Source organism: Sebastes fasciatus, chromosome 2 (genome assembly GCF_043250625.1).
Source record: "Sebastes fasciatus isolate fSebFas1 chromosome 2, fSebFas1.pri, whole genome shotgun sequence".
Lineage (NCBI taxonomy): Eukaryota > Metazoa > Chordata > Actinopteri > Perciformes > Sebastidae > Sebastes > Sebastes fasciatus.
The window spans coordinates 21,149,521-21,165,380 of record NC_133796.1 but is presented as its reverse complement, the minus strand read 5'-3'; the positions used below and the strand labels follow the sequence as shown (position 1 = coordinate 21,165,380).

Below are 15,860 nucleotides of genomic sequence, written 5' to 3'. Positions count from 1 at the left end.
CATTGTTATGCAGATGATACCCAATTATATCTATCAATCAAGCCAGACGAAACAAACCAGTTAACTAAACTTCAAGCATGCCTTAAGGACATAAAAACCTGGATGACCTGCAATTTCCTGATGTTAAACTCAGACAAAACTGAAGTTATTGTACTTGGCCCTGAGCACCTCCGAAACAAATTATCTAATGATATAGTTACTTTAGATGGCATTGCCCTGGCCTCCAGCACCACCGTAAGGAATCTGGGAGTTGTCTTCGACCAGGATATGTCCTTTAACTCTCACATAAAACAAACCTCACGGACTGCCTTCTTTCATCTACGTAACATTGCGAAGATCAGGCACATCCTGTGTCAAAATGATGCAGAAAAATTAGTCCATGCATTTGTTACCTCTAGACTCGTTTACTGCAATTCCTTATTATCAGGCTGCTCCAATAAGTCTCTTAAGACTCTCCAGTTGATCCAGAATGCTGCAGCACGTGTACTGACTAGAACTAGAAAAAGAGATCATATTACGCCTGTATTAGCTTCTCTGCACTGGCTGCCTGTAAAATCCAGAATAGATTTTAAAATCGTCCTCCTCACCTACAAAGCGCTAAACGGTCAGGCCCCATCATATCTTAAAGAGCTCATAGTACCCTACTACCCCACTAGAGCACTGCGCTCACAGAATGCAGGGTTACTTGAGGTTCCTAGAGTCTCCAAAAGTAGAATGGGAGCCAGAGCCTTCAGCTATCAAGCTCCTCTTCTCTGGAACCAGCTCCCAGTTTCAGTCCGGGAGGCAGACACCGTCTCTACATTTAAGAGTAGGCTAAAGACTTTCCTCTTTGATAACGCTTATACTTAAGCTGCTATAGGCATAGACTGCCGGGGGACTTCCTATGACACACTGTCATAAGGAACTTCCTATGACACACTGAGCTCCCCTCTCCTTCTGTATATACTCATGTCCCATGTCCATGTTGTTACTAACTTCATTCCTTCCCGGGAGTCCTTGTGCCTCCTTGTCTCGCAGCTAACCGTGGAGCGGGGTCACACCTGGAGTGAGGTCATACCTGGAGCGGGATCACACCGGGAGCGAGGTTATACCTGGAGCATGGGTACACTTGGAGCAGGGTTTCACCTGGATCTTGGTGGTCTCCGGTATTGTGGCTGCATCTGCTGCCGCGTCGGTGCCTGCTTGACACCAACTGCTACCATCCCTAATTAACTACGTCTGTACGAGGGACTACCAATGCTAACGAGGGATTTCCAACACCTAGTGACAATGTGGCAGCCTGGAGAATAACACTTCTCAATCACTGCCAAAGACATCAAGAGCTCCCAGCAAGCATGCTGATGCTGCAGGAACCAACGCACGGGCATCGATCGCAGGGACGTCCCACACCAACACACATGGACGTACTGAGGACAGATGCTGGACAGTGCTGGCTTTCCGATAGTTGTATTATCACTCTTTCCATCCACCACTATTGGTTTTGTGTTATCAGCCCTACTTGTATTAGCTATTACAGCTGCTAGACTGCTATTGTGGCTGCTTCTAGATCTCTCTCTCTCTATCTCTCTCTCTCTCTCTCTCTCTCTCTCTCTCTCTCTCACTCTCTCACTCTATCTATCTATCCCCCCAGCCGGTCTCGGCAGATGGCCGCCCGCCCTGCGCCCGGTTCTGCTCCAGGTTTCTTCCCAGTAATCGGGGAGTTTTTCCTGGCCACAGTGCGCTTGGTGGATCCTGTTGGGTCTCTAAACTATGGTGTACGGTCATAGACCTGCTCTATATATAAAGCGTCTTGAGATAACTTCTGTTGTGATTTGACGCTATACAAAAATAAATTGATTTGATTTGATTTGATTTGATTTGAATTGTAACCTGGCGCCTAAATTTTATGTTTTCCTTTACATAAATAAAGTAATTTCCACCATAACTTGCAGAAAAGGCAGAAACTTGTGCATAAAAAAATCTCCAGAATGCAGGAAATGAAGAGGACCACCAGACCCCCCCGCTTAATATGTGTCTCCCCCAATGTTGAAACGAAACCTACACTCTAAACTGTACACTTCACATTCTCATTAGGGGCTGATCCTAGAATCGCCCCTGATTTGGGTAAACACAAGGTAATCAGCTGGTAAGAGAAATCAAATTAGATGAAGTTGCAAAAAAAGCCTTGATATTGCTGGGACTCACCAGAGCTACGCCCAGGATCTGGGGGAAGGTGTAAGAGGAGCATCCGGAGGGGGTGAGGTGGAGGGCTGCACATGGAGTTTGGAACCAGGCCCTCTCACTGGCCCACACCACATCACACAGCGGCAGGATGGAGGCCCCTAAGCCCAGAGCGGGTCCATTTATTGCCACTACAATGGGTTTCTTGAAGTGGATGAACGCCAACACAAACTCCCTAAAGGGGTAACAGAACAATCAGTACCAACTCTGTCAAGTCTAACGGCAAGTAAGAAGAGAGTCTGTGTTTATAGCAGAGAGATTTCTTCTTACCGTACGGCATCTGCGATGCGGCTGCTCTCTTTTCTGCGGTCAGTGGACAGACGGCCTATCAGGTAGGACGGCTCCAGGCCACTGCAGAAAACAGTCCCCACGGAGCTGAGCAACAATAATTTACTGTCATCGGCAGCTGCATTACCCAGAGCTCGACACACTTCCTTCATGATCTGAAAAGAAAGGAGAGGAGATGCGTGTTACATTCTTAACTCACCTGACACATGAAGAAAAAAGATAAATATTGATATTCAATCCTTAGAGTAAGGCTTGACATCCACTCACAATAACGGGCAGACAGACAGGCCTCAAAAATAATGAGAAACACTGGGAATGCAAGAATGCTTATTTCCATTCCTACAATACTGACAGCTTATGGAAATGTGCATTTACAATAGCGCTATTCATCCCGTGAAACTAGGCACCATGTGATTATTATATTTCAATTTAGGCGCCACAGATGTCCAGAATCTAATTTTATAAATGCTGGTGTTGAAGTTACATACATCAGAAAGAAATAGGGTTTAAATTCTTCTTCCAGTGCTTTTAATTATCTTGCTAATAGACATACTAAATGTATTAATAAAATAATACTAAAGGAAAGATCATAATGCAAGCTTATAGTCTCTTGTTACGTAGAACTATTGCGTTCTTTCAGTCATTTTGCAAGTGACAATATATCTTATTTTACAACGACATCTACAAACAACAAATAATCAAGAAATAAAATAAAAATGGAAGCATACTTCTATAGAAATAGCACTAGATAAGCATTTCACACAACAACAATTATAGAGCACAATGTGATTATAAAGGAGGTTATGTGTAAAAAGTTACGGTATCTTTATCATGTATGTTTTTACAAACAAAATCATCAAAGAGTCATATGTTGTCAGCCTAATGCATAGATAGATACAGTACTGCTAATGCTAGGTTTAATGGCATATACTAATAGTATTCAATGGCTCCTTTAGATGCAGTATTTAAGACCCTGATGATGTAGTAGCAGCAAATGTCATCTGTTCACCAGAAAACAATGTTGGTCTAGTATGTGTTTGAGTATTTGAAATATATATAAAATATTAAAGTGAGGTTTTGGTGGTGACTTTGTTTCTAGCTAGTTAACGTTGCAGCTCAGACTGCAGGTGCGATGTTTACATGACATCTTGCTGGGCAGCTTGTTTCCTTGATAGACAGCCGGCCTGATAAGAAACCCAGACCACCACATCATTGTCTGCAGTCAAATCTGCCCACACTATTGCTGCATTTTAATCAGATTATCACCCTTGACCCATATTAACCATTCAACCTCAAAGTGAATTTAATTCTCTGTCTCACCAAGCACATAATCTGCCTCCAGTTGGATGTGCTGCGTGTGTGTGTGTGTGACTGGCTACGAATGACGTTATTCTAGCAAGGTGAACTAAAAATCCTGCTCAGATACAGGAAGCAGAGACGGGCAGATGCTGGTTCCAGTCTGTGAAACAGAGAGGAAGAGGAGACCAGTCAAAGTGACATTCGTGTGCAGTGAGCAGATGTCTCGAGGACATTCGTAGACAAACAAAGGTGGTATCCACAACAAAGACACTTGCAACAGCAAGCATCAGCTCCCTAGAAATGAAATCACCACCTCTAGGGGTGGTAATCATTATGTTTTTATGTGGTTTTAAAATTGAGTCGGACAGACTTTTTTTTTTTATCAGTTCTCAGTTTCCTGAAGCCTTTGATATTGTAAGCTTTTTTTGCATTTTCTGTAGGGCAGTTTTTGATCTCTCCAAACAGAAATAGCTCGCCTTTTTCTGGGGCTATAGCCAAAACCACTCCCTCGTTCACTTATTCACTGCTCCCTATAGAACAGACAGTAGTTTACTCTAGAGAGCAGTAGAGTGCCATGGAGATACTTCAACTCAAATAAAATTGCAGACTGTGAATATGATGCACTACAGAGTGAATGGCGAATGACTCAGGACACAGTCCAGGTGTCTCAGAGAGCTCTACCAAAGTCCTACATTTTCTAATGTCCCAGTAAGAAAAGCACAAGTGTAAATAATGATATTAATGATGGCTGAATTCCATTTAGCTGCTCCAGTTTCAGGGTCATGGGCTGCTTTTCATCAAAGACTATAGATGCCAAGAGACAAAACTCAGGTGCACTGCCCTGCACGCTCATGTGACATATCCGGTTCTGCCAGTTTCCTGCCAGCTTCCTGCTAGCTGTAATAATGGATATATTGGCTGTAATTAATCACTTTTATTATCTTATAATACACCCATGGGCTGTATGCTGTAAGCCTGTACCGTAGTGGATGTATTAACGTCTCTGTTCCCAAACAACCGGCTATCGACCAGTAGCTAGTAGTGCTATTAGCATGACATAAACAGAATTTAATGTAGTTGTAGGCTATTTACTAACACACAGGGCACAACCTCTTATACATCCATGGTCTGTGGTCTATTGGACATCTATTTTGGAGGTCCTTGACTAGAAAAAGTTTGAGATTGCTCTCAAAAGCTGTGTGCTGGATTTTTCTAACTTCCATTTATGTCCATCGCTCACTTTATGCTCCTCTGGGAAGCGACCGGGCAAACAAGTTTAATTAATAAATAAGTAGGTAAGTAAATAGTTATAATAGTATGCATATTTATGATATGTTTATTGTTCAACACAGGCCATTTCGGTAGAGACATTCAAATAATAACAATGATGCAATGGAACGACCAACTGGCATTCACTTCTTATCAGTATTCGTTCTTTGTTTTCATTATGCTAACGGAGGGCGAAGGATTTACGGGTCACAGGAGAAGAGAGGATGCGAGGAATCATAAGTTAGCATCATGAAAAGCAGCCCTGGTATTGTGCATGCTGGCTCTCTGTCACACTAGCATGGCTCACTGGGACACTTCGATATGGTGCCTTCAAATGAAACTCGTGAGCTTGTGTTTACAACATGGGAAGTCGCGTACACGATATGCGTGGCGTTCAAGTAGTTAAGTCGTGAGAACACCGCTTCTGAGCAACGGCAATATTAACGTTAGTGTCGGTGTCTACAAGCCAGAGGCTAACAATTAAGCAAGCTAGCAAGCGAGCAAGCGGGTAACATAATGCAGTAAATGCAAAGGCATAATAACAGAGGAGAAAGATGAGGTAGTTGGAAAAATCAACATTTTTCTCAGACATATTATACAATTATGAAGAATTAAATACGACTCAAATGAAGGCACCAATAGAACAGAGCCATCGTTAATGTTATTAGTAACACCTGTGCTTTTCCTGGTATGACAAGTTACAAGGTTCCCTCTTAATTAGTGCTTTATGAAAAGGCAGGTGTGCAGGAATTAGGTCTACATATACAGTATTTACAAATATACCTTACAGATGCCTAAAGAGAGTGATCAAGATCTTGGCAATTTCCAATTAGCTTTTGATCGTTTCCCTATAAAAGAAAAAAACAAATACTTATTTGTTCACTCATACGTCAAAATATAATATCAGTTTCGGTAACACTTCATTTTACAGGTCCGCAAATTTCATGGTAATTAGGTGATAATTAGCAAGTATTTGAAATTTCTTTGGAATAACTGCCAAATTACCCCAATATTTACCTCAAAATGTATCAAAAATTACTTTATTATAAACATTATTTAATAATTATATGCCGCCATTTCCCAATAGCTGGTAATTTATTTAATACATTTCCAGGAAAACAATACAAAGTGCTTTATTTCCATGTCTGCTGATAAATGTATGATGATTACCAAATAACATATTTGAAATTTCTTTAAAAAACCTCCCTGAATTGTTACATTAGCTACGAGGTTACATTGGTCAATAAGTCACACAATGGTGAGATTTTTGCCTGATCCGAAGTGTCTTCTATTAGTTTTGGTTTTCCACCTCCGATGAAGAGCAGCGCACAGTCGCTTCTCAAGCCTAAGGGCCCTATTTTAACAATTATATGCTATCTTAGCATATAATTATTAAATAATGTTTATAATAAAGTAATTTTCGAGGTAAATATTGGGGTATTTTGGCAGTAATTCCAAAGAAATTTCAAATAGGTTACTTGCAAAGCTAATTATGAAAGTTGTGGACCTGTAAAATGAAATGTTACCTCAGATTCTTAGTCATTGTGTTGCTTGATAGAACTATCAAAAAGTCATAAAACACAGGATGTTCAAAACATTTGAATAGCAGTATAGCACAGACGAAGAAAGCTACTGTGTGTCAAGCCAGAAATGTGACAGAAAGAGTACCGGTTAACTTTCTCACTTAAAGCGAGCATTGAGTGTTTGGATAAATAATGTTCAGGGATATTTTTGAAGATTTATGAAAGCCATTCAGTAGGCACATCCGCAGACTCTCTTGTTCCTGTAGCTTCAAAGACTGAGCGACAGAGAGAGGAGCTATCAGAGCTGTTTGATAAGCCCACAGCTTACGGGCTTACTGTCACACATGAAAGTACACACACATGTGCACACACAGTTTAGGCCACTTCAGTGCCTGTGAAGTACAGGCTGCCGTGCACACGGCGCTGTATCAAAGCGAGAGCCACCCTCTGTGGAAGATCTGAGACGCATCCTACAATCTGAGGGGAGGAAAATCCTGTTTACTTAGATTTATGATCCAGAGGTGGATGACTATGACACATGCTATTATCTGTGGCTGAACTCACTATTATATCAACAGACCTGTAAAAAGAATCTGTAAAAATGTTCAGTTCTTTTAAATGTTTTCTAAGTGTCAACTCGTGATATATTGTTTTCAAATGTTCTTAAATTAACAAACTAGAATTGTCTTTATGATATGCTTCATTAGTATATGAAAGTGAATTGTAAATATAGACCTGAGCTGTGCAGGGTCAATTTCGGTTAGTGCTGAGTAAATGTCACATAAAGGAATGTTAATTGTAAAAATTGAAAATGCACTTCAACAGAAAATTAAAAAATGTCGCAATCGTCAATACAAAGAGTCCAAAAGTGAACAGACTGGAGGAAAGCATCTACTGAACTGTGAAAGCAGGGGAAATGTTAATGGAGCAGCTTGTTGTTGATTGGAGTGTGGAAATGAGCAACCAATCACAGGCTGGTACTTTTCCTGCAGGCGGCCAATTCTACAAGTGGATCATCACAATGCAAGACGCTGCAGCATCAGAGCACTGAGCCAGGAAACCGCATTCAGTGTTGCAGACGTCCCAGCATTATTACGCTGTCATTTTTTAACCTTGTCATTGAGAAAAGCTCGTGGAAAGCAACACATTGTGACAGTGACAATCACAAGTCTACACATAAACACTCTGAAATAGGTATAGTGTTGGATCCAATGTTAAAATTATAGGCTTTTATAGAACTGTCCATCACTGTGACAGGCTATAATAAATCACAGCGCAGCTCCTGAATTAAGAATGTACAGTTTGTTCTGCTGCTTGATGTCTGATTGACATGGAGTTAGCAGGTGATCGACAAATTGCTGAGGAGACTGTGAGAAAACATGTCAAAAGCCAGTGAACACAGCTGGTAGATTATGCACCCTAAATGCTTGTAGAGAAGACTCAGCTAGCAAATCATCAGACCTAATCAAAAGTGCTCCTAAAAATAGAGAGATCATGTTTACATGTGTTCAATGTACTGGTAAATCAGAAATCTATTTATAATTTACTAAGAACTTTGTGTTGTTCTAAATTTCATCAAGCACGAACATCTGTTTTCAGTCATCATGACATTTTGTCATTGCAAAAGCAAATGATTCATTTTATTTTAACAGCTGCTTTTGTATTGAAGTATCGGGATAACCTTGTGAAAGTCGAGCAAACAAGTTGTTGAATTGTTTGGGCCTCTTTTCACTATCCTGTCTTTCAGAGGTTGTAGCTGGCTCAGTTTTAAAGGTAGAGTAGAGTTACTGATATCATATGAAACAAGGAATTATACCATTCCTTTGTCACGAAGGAGGCTAAATAACCCTTCAAAGTTACACTTAATTTAGGCAAGGATAAACTGTCAAGGCGATTTTCAAAAGGGTCCCTTGACCTCTGACTTCAAGATATGTGAATGAAAATGGATTCTATGGGTACCCAAGAGTCGCCCCTTTACAGACATGTCCACTTTATGATAATCACATGCAGTTTGGGGCAAAGACGATGCAGTTTTTTGCATGTTGTATAAATGTGTTATTTTCACCTATTCTAAAATGGTGTGTTTGAATATTTCTGCATACTGGGGTCCCTAAACAGTCTTGAATTACATAAATTGGGTATCACTGTACAGCTGAGACTCTTGTGGATCCAATGAGCACAATTGTATTCATGTGTGATGATGTTAGTTCCCATACTAGACATTTCATTGTAGTGAGACCATTTATTTTTAACTTGACCTCACTGTGTAAAATGACTTGTGCTGACCTCTAGGATAATCATAGCCTCATGAAACTTTACAACCACAAACTACAGACCTAGAGCATTCAAAGGATTGATGGCTTTCCTAGACTAGACTGACAATAAGGGGGTTTCTGAGTTTCCAGAACTGAAATGCTCACCATCCAATCGCCGAAAAATGCAATTCCTGCAGAAATCTTTTGATACCAAATCACAGCATGGCTTTTTCTATTTGTGTTCCTCAAGCTCTTGGTGTCTTAATGTGGTATTTTGGGGGATTACTGATCATTTTTATCAATTCTCAATTGATAAAATATGGGTAAATTTAGCATCAAATCTGTGTAACAAATGGTATCAACCCAAAAATTGCTGCAACAACTTATGAGACATAATAGAGCATGTGAATGACCATCACAAACTCATATCATCAAGTCCTGATACACTTTCACAATTTATTTTAATTCATTAATAAATTAATTCATGTTTATTTCTGATTTACGACCAGAACAACTTGACACACAGTGCTGAGCTGCATCTCAAATTAATCTTCAGGTTCCCAGCTTTCAGATGATGTAAACCGCTTCTATGTGGCATCTACTGTTGACCTTTTATCTACCCCTGAACATCCCCAGTCGCCCACCCCTACCCCTCTAAAAAGGGGGGGGGCGGAATGGTAAGGGGTTCAATATAAAATTTTGATGACTCTCCAGATATTAGCAATCACTATGCCTTCTTGCAAACAGCCTCTTTGAACCAAATGATCTGACACTAATTGGACAAAACAGGAAAGTTAGCGTCAACGTTGCAATCTCTAGCAGAGATGTCAGTGTTACTTCTACATAGCAAGAAGTGGAAATCATTGGAAATCTGGCCATCTCTAGGGTCTCCAGTTCTCTTGAATAATTACATAATGCTCCCCTCTATGAACTTGCTGCATAATTTTTTCTCTAGTTCAACTGACATTTTGCTGCAATAATAACAGATGGCACAATGCTGGTTTATATGTACCCCAAATTACTCGATTTGTAGAAGTCTTGTTTGGCAGATAGCAGTTTACTGTGACAGTACTAAGGACAGAACCCAAGAGCTGTGTCCTAACCCTTTTTGCTGAGTATACACACTCTTTTTCAACAATGCCCTGTGTAAGATTCATGCAGCTAAACATATTCACATCTGGCAGCTGTCAAATGAAACCACAATTTTCTGAAGTTGTCTCTGGAAAAGCTCCCCTGGAGCAGTTGTGGAGTAAGTGCATAGCCCCAGGGCATCTCAACAGCAGTCAATGAGGAAACTTTCCTCCTTTATATTTCCCAAACAGAGCTCCAACAATCAAAAAGTTACATAATCAAACGCAGGTCTCGATACATTGATACATACTAGAGAAACACAAAAACATAGGGGACAAAAGTACATCTCCGTTCTCACCTCTGGTGTCAGAGCGTTGTTGTCTGTTGTTTGGCTGGAGAGCAAGACATGCGTGAAGCCCTCCTCCTTCCTTACCACGATGTCTCGGAATCTACAGTTGCTCTCGTTCTGTCGCACGTTGTACCTGAGCCGCTTGTCGAATACGTAGCCTTTCTCCTCAGCCAACTTCCTCTTTACTGAGCTGTGTAGATGCATCTTGCCATTGGCCAGCGGGGAGTCTGACAGAGAGGAGGGATAACAAAACAGGTCAATGCGTCTTCTTGGACTTGAATAGCTGTTACACCTACTGATAGAATTGATGATTAACACTCCCAACGTGATAGAAACATTGGATGAAATATTAATTAAAAAACTGTGTGTAAAACGCTTTGTATTTTTCAACCTGGGTTTAGGTTGACCATATAATTATGTCCATTATAATAATCTGTTGCCATGAAAAACTGTGTATGCACGTTAAAGTTGAACCAGGAGGTAGCTTTGAAAAATGTTCAGGATGTTGACATTGAACATTTTGGGATAAACATTTAAACACTGACCCTCATTTTCACTTCAACCGCAGACTGTATATAAGAAGTGGACGTAGTCACAGTGACGTCACCCATTGGGTTGTGGACTATGGTTTTGAAGCCTCGAGATCGGCATTTTGGCCGTTGCCATCTTGTTTTTTTGCAACTAGAAGTGACACGAGAGGGTGGAGCTAAGTACAACCGGCGCTGAATAAGACGTTTTTAGGCGACCAAACTGTTACATTTAACTTTCATGAACTGAAAACACACTGTGAAAAAGTTAAAGTTGTAAGACGAAAACATGGACAACTCCCAAACCGGAAAACTCTGTGGTAGCGACCTGTCAATCACAAGGTAGCCACGCCCTAAAGCATACCCTGCTTTATGGTCTATTTGACTCTAAATGGGACCATAATTTACTAAATGAACATCATGCTGTATTGAAGAAGACTTGAAACTAGCAATTGAGACCATAAACTGTTTACAATGTTTACTGAGGTAATAAATCAAGTGAGAAGTAGGGTCATTTTCTCATAGACTTCTATACAATCAGACTTCTTTTTGCAAACAGAGGTTGTCGCCTGACTTCAACCACTGAAATTATTATAGATAAAATGGTTAAACTGGAGCTCTGTGATTGAGTGACGTGAGTTTTTCAGTGCGATCGGCTTCTGATAAAGAACTGAAGCTTGATTTGACTTAGTCTACAATAGATTTGCATATCTGATGTGGACAGTCTGTCTGTGTAATGTCTCATTGACTGTCAGCTGAGGAAAACTGCTGCCTCTCCTCACAGAATCGGTTCCATTGTGTGTGTATATATATATATATATATATATATATATATATATATATATATACTGTACTGTATATCTACTGTGTGTGCATGTATATACAGACGTAGGCAAAATTGTTGGTAACGTTCCGTTAAAAAGAGAAAAACCCACAATGGTCACTGAAATAACTTGAAACTGACAAAAGTAATAATAAATAAAAATTTATTGAAAATGAACTAATGAAAATCAGATATTGTTTTTGAATTGTGGTTCAACAGAATCATTTTAAAAAACAAACTAATGAAACTGGCCAGGACAAAAATTATGGTACCCCTAGAAAAGATGTAAAATAATGTGACCATATGGACATATTAAACTAAGGTGTGTCCTGTAAATAGCATCACAGGTATCTTCAAACTTGTAATCAGTCAGTCTGCCTATTTAAAGGGTGAAAAGTAGTCACTGTGCTGTTTGGCATCATGGTGTGTACCACACTGAACATGGACCACAGAAAGCTAAGGAGAGAGTTGTCTCAGGAGATCAGAAAGAACATTATAGACCTTCATGTTAAAGGTAAAGGCTATAAGACCATCTCCAAGCAGCTTGACGTTCCTGTGACTACAGCTGCACATATTATTCAGAAGTTTAAGGTCCATGGGACTGTAGCCTACCTCCCTGGACGTGGCCGCAAGAGGAAAATTGATGACAAATTGAAGAGACGGATAATACGAATGGTAACCAAAGAGCCCAGAACAACTTCCAAAGAGATTAGAGGTGAACTCCAAGGTCAAGGTACATCAGTGTCAGATCGCACCATCCGTCACTGTTTGAGCCAAAGTGGACTTAATGGAAGACGACCCAGGAGGACACCAAATCATAAAAAAGCGAGACTGGAATTTTCCAAAATGCATATTGACAAGCCACAAAGCTTCTGGGAGAATGTCCTTTGGACAGATGAGACAAAACTGGAGCTTTTTGGCAAGTCACATCAGCTCTATGTTCACAGACGCAAAAATGAAGCATCCAAAGAAAATAACACTGTACCTAATGTGAAACATGGAGGAGGCTCGGTTATGTTCTGGGGCTGCTTTGCTGCATCTGGCACAGGGTGTCTTGAATCTGTGCAGGGTACAATGAAATCTCAAGACTATCAAGGCATTCTGGAGCGAAATGTGCTGCCCAGTGTCAGAAAGCTTGATCTCAGTCGCAGGTCAAGGGTCCTCAAACAGGATAATGACCCAAAACACAGCTAAAAACACCCAAGAATGGCTAAGAACAAAACATTGGACTATTCTGAAGTGGCCTTCTATGAGCCCTGATCTAAATCCTATTGAACATCTGTGGAAGGAGCTGAAACATGCTGTCTGGAGAAGGCACCCTTCAAACCTGAGACAGCTGGAGCAGTTTGCTCACGAGGAGTGGGCCAACATACCTGTCGACAGGTGCAGAAGTCTCATTGAGAGTTACAGAAATCACTTGATTGCAGTGATTGCCTCAAAAGGTTGTGCAACAAAATATTAAGTTAATGTTACCATCATTTTTGTCTAGGCCAGTTTCATTAGTTTGTTTTTTTAAATGATTCTGCTGAACCATAATTCAAAAACAATATCTGATTTTCATTAGTTAATTTTCAGTGAATTTTTATTTATTATTACTTTTGTCAGTTTCAAGTTATTTCAGTGACCTTTGTGGGTTTTTCTCTCTTTAACGGAACGTTACCAACAACTTTGCCTACGTCTGTATGCAAGTATGTATATACATGAAAACCTACTGCTTACTTTATTTGCAATGAATACTTTAGAAGATATTTTCTTTATACTGTATATAACAGTTTCAGCATTTATGATGTTATTGCAGCATGAAACATATACCCAACTTATATACTAAAACATAATCAGAACTTCGTTTACAGCTACAATTCTTTATAATCAAAACAATATTTGAATGGAGTAAGATGTATGTATATGCACTCCGAGTGTAGACTGCTTGTAGGAATTGTGGTTTTAGTCTGTTGTGTTCTTAGGGATGCTGATTATTTTTAATCTTTTAGTTATTTTCCATATTGCATTTACTTTTGTCTGGACATTCATACAATTGGCAGGAATGTCACTAATGTGCCAAGATAGCAATCACCTATTTCTGTCAGTATTTTCTCTGCATGTTATCTGAGCTGTCACTGTGGGACTCATCGAATTTTAACTTTTGTTGATTGCATTAATATTTCAAGCTTGAAAAGCACACACAGAGCTGGATTTTCTTTCAAGCTGTTTCGCGAAACTTTCCCATTTTGAAAAGTAGAGATCATTACTTTCTATTATTTTCACACAGAGAAACCTTGACTTCTGGGAGCAGTGCAATCTCAAACCGTTGTGATTCACCTACATTGATAAAAAGGTTTCTGTGAAAGCTGAGTAACACAATCTGAATTGTGCGCTTTCATCAGCTGAATGGATGAGAGAAGAAAGAACTGTGAGTTAAGCAGTGTGTGAGTCATTTTATCTAATATCTAGTGATGCAGTAGTAAGAAACAATGACCCACAAATAAGCCGTACATCACTCAGGAACACAAGCACAGCTTTTGTGAGGCTTTTTTGAAACATTTCAGCTTCAATACTAATACGAAAGCTGGACTTTTAACACAAACGTGGGTCTGATATATATAAAAATAATTCAGTGGAGACTTGAAACAACCCAAAAACCCTCAATGAGAGCCTCAGTGAGTGTTTTAAACCAAGAGTGATTTCAAGATGAATAATGCAGTGAAGCTGTAGACGCAGCCAGTGCTTCAAAAATCAGCACAACTTGACCTTTGAGTTGGTCACTGATAGACACAGCAAAAGCAGGTTGTAACTTTTTCTAAGGGTATTACAAAAACAAATTTAAGTAATAGTAATTGTAGCTGTAGATATGAGAAAATGGCATTGGATGTTTAAATTCTCAATAAAAGTTTTACGATATATCAGATCCAATAACGATTCAAATTAAAGTTAAACGTAATACATTTCGGGTTAGTTCCTCGGACAACAGAATTATCCGGAGTTTGACTCTGCAACACAAAATGTATTTAACAGTGATTTTCCGATGAAAAGTCTGTTTCAATTCAATTCTACAGAGGAAAACCATAAGCAGAGATCAGCCTGGATACATGGGGTTTCTACTGGCAGCAGAGATTCAAAATGGTTGTAGGACAAGAGAAGCTTTGGTCTCACTGACAGACATGTGACAACACTATGGTTTAAATTAATGATCAATTAAAGTCTGGGTAAAGCAAAAATATGTGATCTGAGTTTGTCAGACCACAGAAAAATTGGCATATATATGAAATTAGATTTCAAAATCATGATAAAATAAGCAGTCTATTCTCTGCCCTGAAACACTGGGGGGCGTTTCCACCGAAGCCGCTGAAGGCTCTGAAGCCACGGCCAATCACGCGTGAGAGTTGATTACATACAGTAACAGTATATACGACACTTCACTGCTGTGCGCTACTTTTGCAGCAACGCTCCCGAGATTTCCTCCGGCCGTCATCGGAACAAATCGATCAAATTCTAATGGTGAAACAAGTCATTTCGTGGGGGTTGTGATGCTCAAAATAATGTATCCACAGTTTTACAGCGGCAACAGTAGCAACGGAGTAGGCTACAGCGGAGCATGCATGCAGCACTCTCTAATGCGCACCCCAAATGACACAGAGAGAAAACTTTATGGATTTTTTGACGGCCCACTGTGACTTGTCCCGGTATGCCAGATGGCCAGCACACCACTGCTAGCAAAGTGTAGGCTGTGGTTAGTAGGTGTTGTAACTGTCGATTAGGTGGGAGAAACACTGATGCTATGCGCTTATATAGTGTTCAGGGAGGGGTTATGTAAAGGATCGCTCCAGAGCGTCATCAAGCCATAATTTCAGACCGTTTCAGGCTGGCCAAAAAAATCCAGTTTAACGGTCTAATTCCACAACTCAGTACTACAGTTTACAGTCTTTTCACATGATTTCAGCACTTATTTTCCAACATATATAATGCGTTCAGAAACAAATCTCTGATTTTATTTTACCTGTACTTTAAGAGGTGCTTTCGTAAACTGGTGCAGAGTGCTACCGTTAACTATCTGATTTTTCGCAGAGATGCCAACATCTCAATCATTGTGTTTAAATTAATGACATTTGCAACATCAATGTCTTTGCTCCCAGTTTATTGAAAGGCAATGGTTAATGGCAGTGCGATTGATATCTCCCCTAGGTTATGGAAATTCTTTTTCTGTGGTGAAACAGAGACTTGAAGGGAATGTCAAACCAG

The 15,860-nt window shown here is 40.0% G+C and overlaps 1 protein-coding gene across 2 annotated transcripts in view; it reads right to left on the bottom strand.

The window, feature by feature from the left end:
- LOC141754593 (chromodomain Y-like protein 2) overlaps positions 1-15,860 on the bottom strand; it is a 43,749-nt gene that overhangs the window by 6,069 nt on the left and 21,820 nt on the right. For both annotated transcript variants that reach the window (XM_074613748.1, XM_074613759.1), the window contains exons 3-5: positions 10,284-10,501; positions 2,491-2,663; positions 2,185-2,395 (exon numbers count right to left, since the gene is read on the bottom strand). In XM_074613748.1, the coding sequence (XP_074469849.1) occupies positions 2,185-2,395; positions 2,491-2,663; positions 10,284-10,501 (602 nt within the window). The remainder of the gene's footprint in view (positions 1-2,184; positions 2,396-2,490; positions 2,664-10,283; positions 10,502-15,860) is intronic.